Raw genomic sequence first — 18,714 nt, 5'->3', positions numbered from 1 at the left:
CACAGTGCAGAGTGGTTATGGTGCTCGGCTGCTGTCCCGAAGGACGCAGGACCGATCCCGGCCGCGGCGGTCTAGTTTCGATGGAAACGAAATTCTAGAGGACCATGTACTGGGCGGTCAATGCACGCTCATTATTACCAGGTGGCCAATTTCCTAAGCCCTTCACTATGGAGTCCTTCATATCCTGATTCTCTTTGGGACGTTAAACCCCCATACACCAAACCATTTCTCGATCACCTGATTGACCGTGTGAATAAAGTCTATAGTCGAGCAGCCTTTACAAAAGCGTGGCTGATTATTTGGTATATTGAATTGTGAGGTTGCCCTGATTCTAATAGCAATTACCTTAGTAAATACTTTAAAGGCAACAGCCAGCAAGCTTACCGATCGGTAATTTTTAAAAATCCTTGACGTCCCCTTTCTTATGGTTAAAGATGTTAACGTGCAACCAAGCTGTTGATATGCTCGAGGTCATAAGGTTGGTTTGTTTTGACGCTATAGTGGAGGACTCCAGATATTTCACCTTTTTGGCTCTTTAACCTGCACTGGCATCGCACGGTACAAAAGCTTCTAGCAGTTCGCCTCCATTGAAATGCGAACGCCGCTGCCGGGATCAAACCCGTGTCCTTTGGGTCAGCAGCCGAGCATCATAACTAAGCTACAGCGGCGACTCAGTATATGCAAGCACCATGCATACGCAATGGATTAGGTTACAACGCATCGCGCATACAGGGCGGCTAGTTTCTCTAACATAATCTCAGCCCCCCCCCCCCCCCCATCCCCATCCTTCAGATCTGTTACCTGACTCTCACGAGCCGCTTTCCCCCTTAGCAGTTATTTTAATGCTTTCTTCACTTCCTCTTTTGTCACTGGCTCTGTGCTACTGCCTTTCCCATTAATATCCTGATTACATTACCTACTTGTGGCTACTTTAGCTATCCCATTCATATTGCAAATGACATTGCCATTTTTGTGTCTTAACACATGCATATAATTTTTGTCTATGCGCTGTTTCCTCTTCACCGCTTTTAGGCTATCTCCATTCTTTAGAGCATCCTAGATTGTCTCCATATCAAACATTCTTATATCGGTTACCTTCAGTTTATCGAGTAGCTGCGACACCCATGCCAGTTCTGTTCTGTCTATTCCCGCAGCGGTGGCCTAGTGGTTGAGCATCCACCTTGCATGCGGGAGGTGTGGGTTTTTATCCCCAGTGCCGCCGGGTACCCGCCGGTTATACAATGGGTAGAAGCTTTCCCTGGCCCGATGCTCGGCTCAATTAGGGTGAAATGCTTGTTAAATGGGTCTTTGACTTCACCTTGGGCCTACGAAAAATGCTTGTGCCATGGCGCGCTTTGGCCGCAGATGCCCTTGAGCCATAAAAATTCACTATCATCATCATCATCTGTTCTGTCTGTGCGGTTACAGGCTTTCATGCTTCGGTGCTTCTTAGTCATATCTTTCGTTTCCTGAGAGAGCTTGCCGGTGTCCTGTCTGACCATCCCAGCGCATACTCCTGCTGCCCAATCCGTAACGATAGCCATGAGATCATTGTTCATTGCTGGAAAAATTAGGTCGTCCTGCTCAAAGTCGAACATCTGTTCTACAGCGAGATCCTGAATTCCTTTACTTTCCTCCTTACCGCTAACTCGTTAGCGGGCTTCCTCCTTATTAGATTCTGCAGTTTCCTTTTAAAGTCTTGGATAAACAGAGTCTATACCGTCCTATGGTCGCTACAACGCACCTTTCTAAGGACCTCCAAATCCTGCACGATGCCAAGTTGAGCGCATAGTATGAGTTTTATTTCATTTTCTAGTCTAACCATTGGGGCTCTCCTACGTCCTTTTTGTGCTCTTCTGTTTGCGGAAGAATTCATTCATAATCCGCAAATTGTTTCTCTCGGCGAACTCTACTATTACCCCTCCTGCTATTTCTAGAGCCTATGCCACCGTCGTCCGCTGCCTGCCTGGCTCCAGCCTGCTTCTCGCTTTCATAGGCACTGTAGTCACCGATCCGTACGGTGGACTTTTTTTTACTTTGCTCGTTGCCGATTCTACGTCTAAATAGAAGCGTTCAACGATCTGGTCATCATGGCTGAATGTGGGCGCGTAGGTTCGTACCACCTTCAGTTTGTACCTCTTAATAGGTCTAATAATGGCAACATGTGCATCTACTCCATGCGTGCTTCCTCCTGAACGTAGCGCAGACTTTGTAGCAGACAGATTACCCACACTCTGATTTTCTGCAAACAGCAGAAGCCTGCGACGATGTGGCCAGGGCTGCCCCAAGTTTTGACTGTGCCAGCGTGATGTGGGTGCCAACCACAAAGTCGACAACCAGTTTCCTTAGCCAAGGTCACGAGACTGCCAGGCAATGCAGAATGATGCACAACATTGGTCTGTATGTAACAACTTCCATGCAACGTTGAGCCACAGAATATGATGCCACTGTAACGTTGCCTGAGGAACGTCATCGTAGTGTTTGAATTGCATCACAATAACTTTCACGGGAGTACATAGCAGCAACATTGGGTATCAACATCTAGCCAACGTTTCTGAGTGCATGTTTAGACAATATTTGTGAACAGAACTTGGCAACATTATACTGACAAGGCAAATAACTCACTAGTAATGTAGTATATTCAATCCTGCTGCTTCTCACGAACCCAGAGAATGCAATCTGGAAGATATTAAAGCAACATATGAATAGGGCTCGGAAAGGCGCTTTCTTGAGAATTATCATGTGTGCAAATTTCACCGAATGCGGTTGGATAATTAATATTCGCACAAAGACGGCAGCAGGAACTAAAATGACTTTTTAATAAAACATATTGGCAACACGAACGTGCTCGCTTGTATTTCTAAATTTTGCCGTAACAAATTCAAAAGTTCATGAAATAACTTCGCTGGACTGAAGAGAGTTACCTGCTCTAAAACAAAAGCCTTATGTGATGCATATATAAGCTTTCTGAAAATTACTATGGTGTATGTGCGCAGTGCAAAATTTCTGTGTAGTACTGTTTTTGTGGCATAGTGTTTCGAGCATGATTGATTTTTTGACTTGATTTCCGCAGAAATTCTTACTGTGTTAATTACATTCGTTAATGCACTGTCAAAAAATCCGCACCATGCTATGAGTTGCTTTGAGTTACTTTGCTCTGCACCCCTGTAGAGTGTCTATATTTTTTTCACATAGGATGTACATGTGTTTTGATAAACTGCTGACACATATTGCCACCTGGTGTTCTCAGATGGCGCTGAAGTGTCTTCGAAGACGTTGAAGTGTCTCTTGCTGGCTGGCTGGCTGCTTGCTGTATTCTGCTGGTTAGCGACCTGTCTCCCTGTTTTCCGTTACATATTTTGGTGGAGGTGCTGGGTAAAGATCCCTGTATATGTCTCATACTCCTCCGGATACCCTGGGCTCCAGTCCTTCGCTAGTGGACACCCCCGTGCACCGTGCTAGCCGGAGAAATCAAGGCCTACCTCCCGAACACGGGCTTTTGGAGTCTGCCAGAGCACCCACCCATCGACCTGTCATGCCAGCTGCTGCCTACTACACCTTGCAGAATCCGCGACTGCCCAAACCATTCCACGGCAGTCAGCTCGAAGACGTAGAGGACTGGCTTCTCGAGTTTGAACGCGTGGCCTCATTCAACCAGTGGGACGACGCCGCTAAACTTCGAAACGTCTTCTTTAGTCTCGAGGATGGTGCACGTACCTGGTACGAAAACCGAGAAGACGCCCTAACATCATGGCACGAGTTCCGCCGACGCCTGCTGGAGACCTACACCAGCACGGATCGTCGAGAACGGGCTGAACGGGCTTTGCAGTCTCGCATTCAGATGCCGAATGAGACTGTAAGCATGTACGTGGAGGATATGACTCGGCTCTTCCGGCGAGCTGACCCAGACCTGCGACCTATCATTGATTATCTGGAGGGCCGAGCTTCTGTCGTAGCCCGACAATTTTCTAGAAACCTGCCGGCCTTCTGTCTCCGGAACGGCATTTTGTTTAAGAAAAACTCCAGCACTGTTGACCGAGCGCACCTCCTCGTCGTTCCGGCAGATCTCCGCGCCGATATCCTTCTTGCTTGTCACGATGAGCCGACCTCCGGCCACTTGGGCTTTGCCCGCACACTTGCACGCGTGTGCCAGGCGTATTATTGGCCCAAACTTTCTCACGCCGTCCAGCGTTACGTCAGAGGCTGCCGCGATTGCCAACGTCGTAAGGCGCCTCCTCTCAAGCCAGCGGGCTTGCTCCAACCTATTGAACCCCCTCGGATGCCTTTTGATCAAGTCGGCATCGATCTTCTGGGCCCATTCCCTGTGTCATCGGCCGGTCATAAATGGATCATAGTCGCGACCGACTATTTAACAAGGTATGCGGAAACTAAAGCGGTGCAGCGCGGTACGTCATCTGAGATCGCCCAGTTTTTTATGCAACAAATCGTGCTGCGTCATGGCGCACCGTCCCACGTAATCACTGATCGAGGTACGGCGTTTACGGCACAGCTCATGCGCGACGTGTTCGAGCTCAGTCACACGAACCATCGCAAAACTACTGCCTATCACCCACAGACGAACGGGCTCACAGAGAGACTCAACAGAACGATCGCCGACATGATCGCAATGTACATAGACTCGCAGCACAAAACCTGGGACGAGATTCTCCCGTACGTCACATACGCTTACAACACGGCCACCCAGGAGACGACCCGATTTACACCATTTCGTCTGGTCTACGGACGTGACGTTCAGACGATGCTGGATGCAATGCTTCCATGCAGCACTGATGACCACCCACTCACGCCAGACGCCGAGCAGTTCGCTCAGCGCGCCGAGGAAGCACGTCAACTTGCCCGTCTTCACATTCAGCGGCAGCAGGGCACGGATGCACGCCGCTACAACCTCCGTCATCGGCACGTCGAATACCATCCGGGAGACCAAGTTTGGGTGTGGACCCCGGTACGCCGCCCAGGCTTGTCTGAAAAACTGATGTGCCGTTACTTTGGACCGTACCGAGTTTTGCGCCGCGTCACCGAAGTGACCTACGAAGTTCTTCCTGACGGGACTGTGCAGCCTCAGCGTCGTCCACCCCGCTCTGAGGTTGTGCACGTTGTCCGCATGAAACCCTGCTTCACGCGGTAATGGATAGTACGCTCAGTGTTCTGCTAGTTTTCGCGTGGGACACCTTCGCCCACCTCCCTTGTACATTTTTGTGTGCTTGTGCTGTTTTTTTTTCTCTTTCCACTGCCCATACTGCAACCCCGCTTTTGTTTTTCTTTTTTTTTTTGGAGGGGGAGTAATGCCACCTGGTGTTCTCAGGTGGCGCTGAAGTGTCTTCGAAGACGTTGAAGTGTCTCTCGCTGGCTGGCTGGCTGCTTGCTGTATTCTGCTGGTTAGCGACCTGTCTCCCTGTTTTCCGTTACAATATAAAGCAGCAACATTAGTTCGTGCACTTCCTGTCAATGCAACGTCAGCATAATCTCATATCAGTGTTGCTCAAATCTATTACTAGTGCGTTTTCAACTTAACCTGGTCAACAAAAATAGTGACATTAGCAAAATCTAGGCAACGTTTCACTATGAAATTTGTGTCCATTCAGATAACGTTTCAGCAACATCTTGCATTTTCTGGGGGGAGGTGTGGAAGGTGAGTGGCATTGCCTTACGCTTGGTGGTCGCGTTGCTACTCGCGTTTCCGAGTTTGTCTTTGTGATGCCCCGAAATTCTTTTTAGAACATGTGCAGCCAAACTCTTAATAGCAATCATGGCGTGCGCTTTGTTGACACACTACACAAGGACATATGACAGAGATCTACTGCCACACTCAAGAAGGAATAAGGTAAAGGTTCAATGAAGCTTCTCGATGTGCTCCACACTAGTTATTCGAGACAAACGCATGAGTTAAATGTGTTCGTAAATTCAGTGTATAGATAATTGAAATATAAACCACATGTTACAAAGTATCAAAATTTACACAACAAATAACTTTTCGGGAAAAGCGCCTTGTGGTGACAGCAATCGTGACATCAAAAAACTTGATGGAAACGATTTTGTGCAGCTTTCTCATTTGACACACGGCGCTTCGTAACCACAACCCAAGAGAAACCTCTGTGGAAGATATGATGACGAGCCCGCAGTAAACAGAATCCTTTTTTTTCCCGTACAAAAGTTGCAAAACCAAAAGGAAATGTTTACCCTAGTTTTACGTTCAGTACAGTTTTCCCTCATCCAGTTCAGTTCCAGGAAAAGAACTCAGCTTGACAGCTGAGCTTTAAAGACTGTGTGGAGTTTGGTTTAGTGATGCTTGCTAGAGTTTTTGTGTGGCTCTCTAGAGCCTCACAAACTCTCTTCGTAATCAGATCGGTCGTACTTAGACTGTGGATGACCAGCTCGTCCCGTGGGACATCCAGTTCAAGACCCATCTCTCTAGCAGTCAGTGGCCACGTTGCCCTTGGCCTGGCATTTTCGTGGTGCATCGTCGTGAATTCTTTGAAGGATATTTCTTCATTGGCCATCTGCTTGTACTTAGCAGCGGCTAGCACGGCCGTGCCATTGCGTACTCCTCTGGACTCTCAGCAGCGCCTGTGGTCATCCCGACCCCATGGTCATCTTACTCCTCTCGGGCGCTGTGTTGCTTGTGGACATGGTCAGACACGGCGATGAGGGATATACGTTGCCTTTACCGTAGAGTCCTTAGCGCAATCCAGTGGGTGAAGCCTCCGCGTTGGCTCCCGGCATCTGAACTAACGTAGGTATTTTATCCACGTATTGGGGACACGAATGCCTTTTTTGTTTACGCGCCACTTTAAAATTCAGGTTCACCAAGATGCGGAATTGCGTGCACAGAGCCACTGTGCAGGTGCAGCTGTGAGTGAGCAGTTGGCGCCTCTGGGGGGCAACGCTGTGGCTTGAGGCTTGTTACGCTTCATACAATGCAGGATCATTGCACTGGTTAGCTAATTAGACTCCTTGTAAGTTGTTCGCTCCAAGATTGTAACAGCCCTCTCCAGCACTGAAGCATTCGCCACATCCGCCGTGTTTTGTGGTTGAGGCGGGATAACCTTGTGCTGGCTCTCTGTAGCCGCCGTGATTGATACGGTCTTAGTTACTTAGTGTAAGTGCTTAGCCTGTGTAGTAGTAATCTAAACTTAATTGCACAAACTAGCAGTCAGGAGTCCTTAACCCAAGGTGCAGTGGGTGTTGGCCATTCGCTGTGCCCTGTCCACCAACCTCAGTGGACCTTAGGGTCGAGGCTGGTGGGCCTTGTACCCCACTCCTCTTCGGAAAGCTATTGCGCAGGTGGTGTCCCGGTGCCGTCGAACTCCCACATCATCTGGCACTGACTGACGAGCTTTTGTAGCGATAGCTACATTACGGTAGCATTTTGAGCCTTCAGAGTGGTGGCGCTGCCACCCTGTGACAAGTTGGTCACGTGGTGCAGAGCAGCTGCCGGCGGCGCGGCGTCATGGCTGATCATGTGGTTCGTGACGTGGTTGGTCACGTGACCAAGTACCACTCTGTCAGCTGTAGTTATCGCGTCGCTCCAGGTTTAATCAAAGCTAAGCCACTGTCAATTTTTTTGTTGGGCACTTCACAGTGCTTTCAGCTGAATTCCAAGCTCATGGGGTACATCCTGTTGTGAGCCTATGTCTCGCACAAGTGTCATTACATTAACCAGTTAGATTTTTCCTGTTGTAGCGTTGATTCCTGCTTTTGATACATATCTTACTGCAGATTCTTACACCTTGCTGAAGCTTACACAGAAATACTACTCTTTTTAAAAAGACTTTTTGCGCTTAACAGACGAGGACAGAGGGGGAACATACACGACACACAAGATCACGAACCAAAAACCTCGCCAAAAAGTGCTACTCAACCATACTTTAATTTTTCAATGTTAACTGGTCAACGTTTGCCTATTTTTACAGACAACCATCATGGAAGTGACTGTGTGTCGTGTAAAATCAATGTGTCTTCATCAACTATAATAATCCCCACGTAAACACGGCTCTGGAAGCTCCTGCTACCCGAGGGCTTTCTTTTTCATCTCAAAATGCAATGCTGATCAATATTAGTGAGAACGAAACTAACTAGCCTTCACAAGTCATGTCATCATAAGTACCAACCGTGAGGTGAGATAAACGAACCTCTCTGGACATACTGCGACCATCACGCTTTAGAAGCGTGCGTTCCTTTAGCTCGCCCTTTGTTTCATGCTGAACACAGTTGATGCTGAGCCTTCACCTAGATATAGAAGGACGTAATGATCAACCTCCCGACTATGCATAGTGGCTCTACAACGCGCGCTTTGCATGTATTAAGTCATCAAAATTATTATTAAGCAGGCTGGCTGTATTTATGGTGTTTTGGCTTAACCAGTATGACCAGGTTCAAGGAGAGGGAAGAGGAGGTGGACGGGTGATATCGCCTAAAGCTGTCCTTGGCCTTCGAAACGTTGGAGAATTCCAGGAGTACGCCACAGAAGAGCATCTGTCTTTGTGACCGGTGCTGTCTTGAAAATATCCTTATATTGTAATCTGCTAGTTGTAAAACCGTGGAGGAACAAGTAGGCTTCGTCACATGTTTGATTCTATTACCGTCCTAACATTTCTTTTCAAACGAGGTCAGTCAAACTAGCGAAAAGAAGTGACGCAAAGAATTGTTCAAGAAAAGCAAACATGACAGAATGCATTACGCCATTTCAATAACGAACTTTATTTTGTCATCTCCATCACCACTAATCTTCATGTCATTGATCACTGCAGCTTGACGCTACTGTCTCCTGTCAGGCTCACTATTTGTCGGGCCGAAAAGGTATGTACAGTACTCACGGATTGAAATAGGACATTGGAAGCGCAAGCCTTGCAGTGCCATGCAGGCATGTGGTAAACCACAGGCCGGCTCGTTGGCGACTGGAAGGAACAATTCTGCTTTGTAGATGTTCTCCCCCTCGCACCATACCACAATGCACCACCTTGGTTCCATGAGCATCTACGGGCGGCGCTCCATGAAGCGACGGCCACGCGCTCCGAATGTCCTATTTCAATCCGTGAGTACTGTACATGATTCTTTGAAATCACCCCATTTGGGCTTGGCTTACTGGAATGCATAGATTAAATCCTGTTTCAGAATAGTAACCAGTATATTGCTGGTCTCGAAGCAATGTGTGGTTGCAACCTAATGATGCTCTGTGGTGAAAACTATGCTGTCATAGATGTGTTTTGGCATTCGTGTGTATATTTAAGGTGCTCTAAACAGCTTTCTGGAAATTTTCTTTTGCTTTTATTTTGTTTTGTGGCGGTTGCTGCGAATTATCGTTTCAGTCGCAGACAACATAGCCGAAAATTAAGTCTATGGAAAAATATACGTGAACTGTCTTTTGCAAGACTCAAACTCTTCATTGGGCAGTGGCCAATGAAAATTCTGTAATTGATAAAGACGCTCAACGTCATTTTTATTGCTCCGTTAAGGCACGACTAAAATAATAAGATAAAACCACGACCTATTTTCGGGTCAGAGAACATATCGCAAGCTCTTGTGCTGCCGCAGGGGTGATGCGTCCGATTGTTTGCTCCGGTTGAACATAGTCCGCCCTGCAACTGGCGCATTTTCGAAGATAGCTCCGCGTGTTACTCCGGCGTCGACAGAGCGGCATCCGCCACATGATTAATAAGTACTTTTCTTTGGGCTAGTTGCTTCTTAGCTGTAGTGACGTAATGACGGCGCGAAACGGACAATGGCGAGAGAGGTACATGAACACAAGAGGGCTGGCGCGAGCCACATGATTGGCTGAAAGGCACTCCTAATCCAACTCTCGGCAATGAGACCAATAAAAGAAAGCGGGGGAGCTGTCACGTTTAATTCAATTGAATAGGAAAATCGGACACACACCGCGATGAGTAAAGTTTCTGCTAATGGCCGCAGTGTGTATGATGAGTTCCCACGATAAAAAGAGAGCCTCGAAATCAGCTTTAGAGCACCTTCAGGCCCTATGCGGTACATGTGATTTTCGCCAGGGGCAAGCTATCAGATTTCCTTGAGGGTGTGTTATCTTCGCAGTCTGAAGCAGGATTCTGCTGCAGGCAGGTTACATGTTTTATCTTTATTTTAACGCAGCACAAGCTTGCAGCCGGCACGGTGCATTTGTCACGTGGGTGCGACTTCCTCCTCTGGGAGTCACTGCGGGCACCAGAGGAGGTGTCAAAGGTGAGACGCAGAACCGACAGCGTTGTGAGGGCACCCGATGTTCACGTTTGCAGGGGTATAAACAAAAAAAAAACGCATGTAATAGCATTTTAAGGTGCCACCATTACGCTTTCATTGTTCTACAAACTCGTATGTTTGGCGAGCTGAAATTGGTATTATGATAAGCTTGGGCAGAAAAAGGTATTGTGAACGAAAGGCTTAATCCTACAACAAATCTTGCATTCGTTTTAGGGAGTCTACTTCAATCTTCACTTCTCAGTTTTCTGGTTTTAAAACGGGGCTCAATTCCTGCCTGCCATCGCAGTGCCGGTTAAAACCAGGCAACGTTGGGAGGTCACACTGTGCATGGTGCTGTGCCTAGAGACTGTATCCTATAAAAGGCTAAGCTGCCTAAAGGAGTAAAACCTACTGAGGCTGAGAGAAACTAATTTAATTAAATGAACGGTGCACACGGAAAGGCGACCAACGGTGTACATCCTGTGGAGTTGTGTCCGGACACTCTGCACGTCTGCATATCTGCCTCGTAGCACTGAAAAATGAGTCCAAAATTGGGTTCTTATGCTGGAGCTTTTTTTTTCTTGGGGCATACTGGAAGAACATGAGCACAAAATAACGTCACTTTGCACCTCTGTGCAGAGCAAAATCATTATTGCAGCTATCCTTTCTCCATTTTTGGAGCATTGCTACCCAGTGCGAACGGATACGCTGCAGTTGTTTCGCATTTAAATCTTCGATTGCTTTATGCTTCACAGCCCCACGCAGGAGACATCAAGATGGGCACGCTGCCCGGCTTTGCACCTGCTCTACTGCTTTTGCTAAGCACTGCGGCGTCAGTCGACATCGACACCTCGGATGAAGGCTACAAGGATCTCCGAGTATCCATCGGCGACAACGTTCCTCCGGACGAGTCCATAACTGACAACATCAAGGTAAGCAGCTGCTCCATTTATACTGGCGCGTCGTACCTGCGCTCCCAAGCCTTGTATTTTTCCCGCGAGGTGCTTTTTTACAGCGCATTGTTTTTGCCATATGGCTGTGAAGCGATCAAAATACGTGGGAAGGGCCTCTAGAAGGTAGAACAAAATGCCGAATGCATGGTCAGAGAGGTGTCCTACGGCGGTTAACCTGTGGAAGCTCTAGCGCTCTTTCACACGACAGCGCGTGCAGCTCGTTAACCCGCCGCGGGTTTGAAAACTTTTCACACAGCTTGATCCCCCCTATCCTCTCTTCCTTTCCCCTCACCTCTTTCATTTCATTTCTCTATTATGCCTGCTATTCTTTATTTGCGCTGCCCCAGCTCAGGTGCTTCAGTATCGATGGCAGATGCCTGGGCTAGCAAAAATCTTATCCTTCTTTTTTATTATTATTAAAAAAAACACTTACTACTATGCCGCAGTGGAATATTGCCACACTGCTGACATTCTGCCGGTACCATCTGGTAGCCGAACCTGTCTCCCAGCGCGGGGCCGAACGTCTTCTTTTGTCTTCAATGAGCGTGGCCGTTCGGCAAGCCTTGCCCCTGTAAACAGCTGTACTTCCCGCGTCCTGCTACGTTTTGTCAGTGGCAATATGAACATTGATCCACTTCTAGCCCAGCACCATGCAATTTGTTCTTCAAATGCGCCTTGATTGATTGAAAGCTTTTAGAACGCTCAAAAAATTGCAGCCATAATCTTGGAGAACGAATTTGCGCCCAAATAATTGTTTTCATGATCGGAAACTCTCTCTACAACTAAAAGATCAATGGCAGTGTCAGTTACTAAAGAATTCTTCAGCATTAGTGACATAATATGATCCAGCGTCAGTCAGTGGTTCCCAGGCAAATCGTAGAAATTCGCGTAGGATGTCATTAACCATCGTTTGTTCCCTCATTCAATGTGCCCTAGCATCACACCTATCATCTTGTCCATAGCTTGCTGCGTTGTCCTGCTGTCATTTAATCTACCACTCTGTGGCTACTTCATCTCAGACCCCCAATGCTACACAGCTTACATGCGCCGAAGCAATCATTTTATTCTTAGCATTGACAGCACAAAGGAAATGTGGCGCGCCTTCATTCTGTAAGTCCATTAATTGTCACGCACTGACCACTGTTCCAATTAAAAACCCTTCTTTACACTCATCTCTGCGGAATTCTGCTGGAGCACACTCCGGGCGCAACCGACCTTAGGCTTGGCTTGCTTCTTTTTGCTCTGAGGTTTCTTCTCTTCACCCGTACCCAATAATTTTGGACAAAAGCAGTTTTGAATGGTTAAGTGTTTACCACCACATTTTTTATATATATTGTAAGATACAACTACAACAATCAATACATCAGCAGATGTCCCATCGGTAGGCTTTAAATTTTGCTATTATCGTTGCTATATTCAAAAGCAGTCACCATTGGTTTTCTGTGGCAGTCTTAAGTGCTCCATGCGAGTGGTGGAAGATTTTACTGTGAATTGGAAGAATGGACCTTTACCTTCAATATTTCCATAAAGATAACTTACAATTTTTCAGTATTCGAAACTTTTGTCCTAGAATGTTGAACATGGTTGCTCGAACGAAGGACGCTCTTCTTACGAGGTACTAAGAACGCGATAGCCACACTCTTCCTCAAAAGTAAACGGTCCATTTGGTTTCATTCTTGGTCATGTTGTGTGGCTTGTTACCTATAGCCAGCATGCCGTCACACCCGTATGAGCTATTTCCGAATAAAGAAGGCGAGCGACGCCAAGTGGCGCTAAATTTCGGACGTGCAGCCCCACTTGGCGTCTGCGCCTAGATATGGATTTTGCTATGTCGGCGTTGGCTTAGTCTACAAGAACGTGACCAGAGTTGTGCGAAAGGCGTTAATAGCAATTGATTACTTGTAATCAATTACATTTTCCTGTGATGTAGCAGCTAATTGATTGCTCTTGAAAACGGTAACATTGTGGCTAATGCACTTACATTTTTCAGCAACTGATTCCTGGTAATTACTTACTTGTTTTCCAAAGGAAAGATGTGATAACGATACAGCTATGAGAACCTCCACCTGAACGTAAACGCTGGGGCTAGCGGGGATATTTCTTTCGTGAACGAGCGACAGCTGACATTCTTGTCCGGACTGCGAAAACGGTTCGACCCATTATTCTAGGGTATATTTCTCGTCCCGGGAAATATCATGTTGCCGCTGTGTAGGTACCCCTCCCACCATCTGTCAGGTGAAGGCGCTACTTTCCTCCCACTGCACCCAACTTGGCGCCTTCCACACAAAGCGCGGGGCAACATTGACGCCTTGGACACTAGCAACACTAGATGACTTGGACACTAGCAACGAAGTGTTTCGCAACAATAAGCTGGTGCGGAAAGTGCTCATAAGTTACAGTACCGCCCTTACCACCAGCAGATACATTGAGACATTGTTTAGTGTAGCTACTGATATTAATTTAGTGGCATGACTTTGAAAACAATGCCTCTTGAAAATTAATAGCATGAAACAAAACATCAAGCAGGCCGCGATAACTCATTGTAGTCTGAGTAAATTTGTGTCATAGCAGTAAAAGCTGGGAGAAATATACGTAATAATAATCCATTACCTTCCTGTCATTGTTCAGTTACTTAGCTGGGCCTCTAATTGAGCACTGTAATTAATTACGTTTAAGGTAGAATAATTGTATATGTAATCGGCTCAGCCGTTTCTAAACAGGCCAGCACACCTAATAACGAGCGACTCTGTTGCTTTGTCTTCAACTGACACTCCGGCGGCTTGAATGCGATGAATAAGAACACCGACCGGAAAACTTGCGAGAATTGAAATTACTCGCGTTTAATAATATTGTGCTGTATTTTCAACTAAAACGCAGGGAATTGAGCAGGAGCGGAAGCAGCGGGTTTCTGCATCGCTTAATGCGATATGCACTAGAGAGTGCGCACCTGTTGTCTTCGCAGGCAGCCATCGGCGCTTTGGATGTGCAACGTAGGCAGCGTTGGCACCCTACGTCGCCTTGTCTGACCTGAACTGCGCGAGCTGACTGGCGCCACCTCCTCGCAGCGGTGCCGTAAGTGCAAAAGGTCACATTCTTGGTTTTAGTCAAAGACGGTCCCTGAGTGCATTCTCATCCACTTCCAAACACACCACCCCCACACACGCATGCATATGACATCCCCCGCTGCGCTGTACGACGAACGGTTGCGTCACAATTCTGGACACCTCAACTGCGCCTTAAGGAAAGAGATAGAGAGTCTGCGAAAGCAAAACAATCGAAGGTGCATATTTTATCGGTTCGAATCCCTGTCGCAAGCTCGGCTTCAACTTTACTGCCACATATAAGCAATATGCCGCGAGAAATCGTATGACACCATCTGGAATGCGGTACGACGAAGTGTTGCATCACAATTTTGTGCGCGGATGTAGTCGAGAAAACTGGCGCCACATTGAGGTCGGCAAGAGGAGAGTATTCGATTGTATTAAGTATTAAGTGGCGGTGGTTGGCTTCCTGTGTGCGTCATACGGCTGCTTGATGACGTACGTCACCCTATATTCTTGCCATCGTGTGGCTTTTCTGTACTAGTAACACACACACGTCGCTGGCTTTTCTTGTAATGGGACCATAGTGATTTCGTATTATAAAAAGGCAAAAAAAAATATGGGATGAATTTTGTGAACAATAGTGCTTATAAGATTAGTTTGCTTGTTGGATACCCCGGAATCGAGCATACAGACTCCGGATAATTCCTGCTCCATGGGATAATCATTACAGTGGGTTTCTCGAGGAACGGCTTGATTTCAGTCTCTCATCACTGTAGTCTGGTGCACCGCAGATTCCTTCGGCTTAGCACATGCAATGGCGTGTCTTTTTATAGCTGTATTTTTTCTTTTTATGATGTATATATCAGTAAACCATTCCAGCGCATTATCTTGTAAATAAAAATAAACAAAATAATGCCGCTGTGTTAGAAAAGTACTCGGTGAGAAAATTAGAACGACTTACGAAGATTATGCAAAATGTCCGGTCATGATGAATGCTACGTTTGGTTCGTAGTGTAGTGGTTTGTGAACGGAACAAAGATGGCTGGCGTGCAGTGGAACAAGAGACTGCTGTAAGAAATTGACGAGAACGGCGTGTGAATGAACAACAAATGAGTCGCTGTACCTTGACGCGCAGAAATACCGAATGCATAGTCTCTTAGGCGAGTTACGAAAAATTGTAAAAAAGAATAATTAGCGTTGGCTTAGCTCGGCTATGCCAGGATATACGTAGCGTGAGCTATGTCGTGCCGATGAGCAGCAGCAATTTCGCTCTCCTTCTCCATGGCTATACCACATTGGCAAACGCCCCGCTGTATGTATACCCCCACTGATACCTCGGCCCATGCGCACAAAATGAGAGACTATCAAACGGCTCCGGCGCAGCGTCAGACTTGGCTACTGCGCAACGGAGGCGCGCAGCTGGGGCTGCTGGCCACGTGTCGGCGCCAGTGCGTCTGCGGCGGCTGTGACTTCACTCCTCTGGAATGCGCAGACCGGCGAGCGCGCGCTGCGGCGGCGGCTCCGGCGCGCCAGCTGTGTGCTGTGTGACGTCACTGCCCCCGGCGCATGCGCAGCACGGCTCTCCAGGAGCCACGCGAAACTGGTCAACCTCGGGCAGTGTAGCTCACGCTACAATAAACAATACGCAGCGGAATAGTCATATTGTACCAGGGTCCTAATCGTGGCGGCGATGTTGATTTTACTTTCTCGATCCTAACTGACATAGCATGCAAGCAAACACGTCCGAAAGTCTTATCAAAATGGTACAAAGCGCTTAGTGGAATATTCGAACGCAGAAACAAAGTAGGGTGCTTACTCAGTACATGTTGCTTTTTGCACACGTATCCTCTTCTTACTCGGTTTCCTTCGGTCCTTGCAGAGCTGCATTGCCACCTTGCTTGGAACCACTGGAGGCCCTCTGAGACGGGGCTCCTGGTCTCTACAGATGCTGCAGCGAGTTATACCAAGGCGCAAAAGATGAGGACTAAATGGACGGCGCGTATTCTCTACCATAGACACTGAATATGTGCCGATCACGTCGACATTGGCTACCTTCCCTTCACCACGACAGCCCGTGGGACTTCTTACGAACACAGGTGCCAGACACAGTGTTTCTAATGCCCAAGACACTCCCACTGTGCTGAAACACCGATCTTTTTCTGCAAAATAAAGGAGCAATGTCCACGTCGGTAGGAAGTGCGCATGAACATCTCTAGTGTGTTTGCGATCGGTATGAGAAACACTGGCGAAGGAAGAACTTTGCCTTGGTCGTAAACCCTGGTGGTATAACTAAGAAGACCCTGTGAAAAATTCTGCGGATTAATAAGATGTGCCAGTAACATTACGTGTTTGTGGGCTTCGCTTACTTTCACTACGGCCGCCGCGGTGGCTTAGTGCCAGTGGCGCTCAGCTGCTTACCCGAAAGGCGCGGGTTCGATCCCGGCCGCGGCGGCACAATTTCAATGGAGACAAGATTCTACAGGCCCAAGTTATGTGCAATGTCAGTGCGCATTAAAGAATCCCAGGTGCTTGAAATTTCCGTAGCTTTTCACTACGACGTCCCTCATAGCCTGAGTCGCTTCGGCACGTTAAACCTCCATCAACCATAAACCAAACATCTACTACAACGATAATGTGACTTCGACTCCAGAAGTTAGACATGGTAAGTGTATGGTACAAAAACACCTTTAAGGTTGCACATATATGAGTGAGTTGCCTTAAAACTGAGCACGATTGGTGAAGGCTGATTCATCGAAGAATTTTGAGTCTTAAAATCATGCGCAAAGTATTTGTTTATGCAGTGGTGGCTTAAGGTCTGGGCACACATAGCCTGCAACTCCTGTTGTGTTGGCTGGGGCTATGACCTGCCCCAGTACCAGCTTCAATGCATGAACTAGGAGAGCACTGACACCTTATGCTCCGCACCTTCTTATTCCTATAGAAAATTCTCTTGCCGCAGTGCATTGGAATGAATATGCATGTCCAGACAAATTGCACCTTGGTTCTTGTAACAAAGGCCCCATGATATACAGGTTTACGAAAGTACAAAACGCTTCCTGCGGCTGATTCAAAGGAATAAACGCAAAAACTTTGTGATACGTTTGCTGTGAGCTAACAGTACTTCACTAGGACTCGTCAGAAACACTGCTGCTAGTTTTTCTTTGTTTCAAGCAAGCTTGCTTTAACTGCAAACGGCGGCTGCTTGTATGGTTGGGGCTCAATTGGTCGAGTCCGGTTTATTGCCTTATGGGGCCAGCGCCAATGGTTAAGCTTTGAGTCCGGTTAGCACCCTAATTAGTTTATTGAGTGATCGAAAAATTCGCCTGTCGACTCTGCATTTCGCTTGAGGCAAAACGCGAAAGGCGCCCGTGGATTCTGCGACATCAGTGCTCGACAAAGGTCTCCATGGATGCCCAATCTCCCTTTATTTGATTGTTTCTTTCTTTTCTTAATTCCATCTTTTTTCTTCCTTTTTATTCCTTTCTTTCTTTCTCTGTCTTTCTGTCTCTTTTCCTTCCTTTCTTTTCAACCTTCTATCTCTGTTCCTTCCGTGTTTCCTTCCTTCCTTATTTCTTTCTTTATTTCTTTCTTTCCTTGCTCTTTTCTTTCTTTTACTCGCCGCGGTGGCTCAGTGGTTACGGCACTAGGCTACTGATCTGGAGTACCCGGGTTCTAACCCTATCACGGCGGCCGCGTTTCGATGATAATAATAATATTAATAATTGGTTTTGGGGGGGAAAGGAAATGGCGCAGTATCTGTCTCATATATCGTTGGACACCTGAACCGCGCCGTAAGGGAAAGGTAAAAGAGGGAGTGAAAGAAGAAAGAAAGAGAGAGGTGCCATAGTGGAGGGCTCCGGAATAATTTCGACCACCTGGCTAATCAGGAGAATCGCCAATCGTGAGAGAGGTGTTAAGGAAAAAGACTTGTGTAAGCTAGTGCAGGCATTTGTGCTCAGTAGAATAGTGTATGCGACGCCTTATTTGAAGTTGGACGCGGCGGAAAAAGGAAAGGTGGAGGCTATGATTAGGCAGGCGTATAAAGCGGCCCTTGGGTTGCCTCAAAATGCGTCTACCGAAAGGCTGCTGGGATTAGGGGTGCACAACACCCTAGAAGAACTACGGGAGGCGCACTTGGTGATGCAGCTCGGTAGGCTTTCAAAAACAAAAGCAGGAAGGGACATATTGGAAAGGATCGGCATTGGAGTTGACGTTCCAGCCGGTGACACGAAAATTCAGATGAGGCGGGAAATGCACAAGGGCTTGTACATAAAACCTTTGCCCAAGAACATGCATCCAATACATCACGAGGACCGCAGGAAGGCAAGAGCCAAAGCTTTACTTGCTAAGTACGGGAAGTACAACGGGGCAGTCTATGTAGATGTCGCCGAGTATAAGGACAAGGATGCATTTGCAATTGCGGTGGTGGACAGGCGAGGACGCTTGATCGCCTCTGGATCAGTCAAAACCCGCTCCCAAAAACTGCTGAGGAAGCGGCGATAGCACTAGCT

At 47.3% G+C, this 18,714-nt stretch overlaps 1 protein-coding gene across 1 annotated transcript; it reads left to right on the top strand.

The window, feature by feature from the left end:
* Positions 1 to 6,604: 6,604 nt before the first annotated feature.
* Positions 6,605 to 16,166, top strand: LOC144102639 (uncharacterized). Its single transcript, XM_077635859.1, has 5 exons — positions 6,605 to 6,649; positions 9,979 to 10,209; positions 10,962 to 11,138; positions 14,122 to 14,231; positions 16,083 to 16,166. The coding sequence occupies exons 1-4, from the start codon at positions 6,605 to 6,607 to the stop codon at positions 14,188 to 14,190; spliced, it is 522 nt and encodes a 173-aa protein (XP_077491985.1). The 3' UTR covers positions 14,191 to 14,231; positions 16,083 to 16,166.
* Positions 16,167 to 18,714: the final 2,548 nt, after the last annotated feature.

The sequence above is a fragment of the Amblyomma americanum genome, chromosome 8 (assembly GCF_052857255.1).
Source record: "Amblyomma americanum isolate KBUSLIRL-KWMA chromosome 8, ASM5285725v1, whole genome shotgun sequence".
In the NCBI taxonomy this organism is placed as follows: Eukaryota; Metazoa; Arthropoda; class Arachnida; order Ixodida; family Ixodidae; genus Amblyomma; species Amblyomma americanum.
The sequence above is the reverse complement of the archived record's forward strand: the minus strand, read 5'-3'. Positions and strand labels throughout refer to the sequence as shown.

Bases quoted from the DNA above. Each gene is read 5' to 3' on its own strand.
- LOC144102639 (XM_077635859.1), top strand. From the start codon at position 6,605: ATGGTCATCTTACTCCTCTCGGGCGCTGTGTTGCTTGTGGACATG. The intron at 10,210-10,961 runs GTGAGACGCAGA...TATGCTTCACAG, and splicing joins CACCAGAGGAGGTGTCAAAG to CCCCACGCAGGAGACATCAA. The intron at 11,139-14,121 runs GTAAGCAGCTGC...TTGTCTTCGCAG, and splicing joins CCATAACTGACAACATCAAG to GCAGCCATCGGCGCTTTGGA.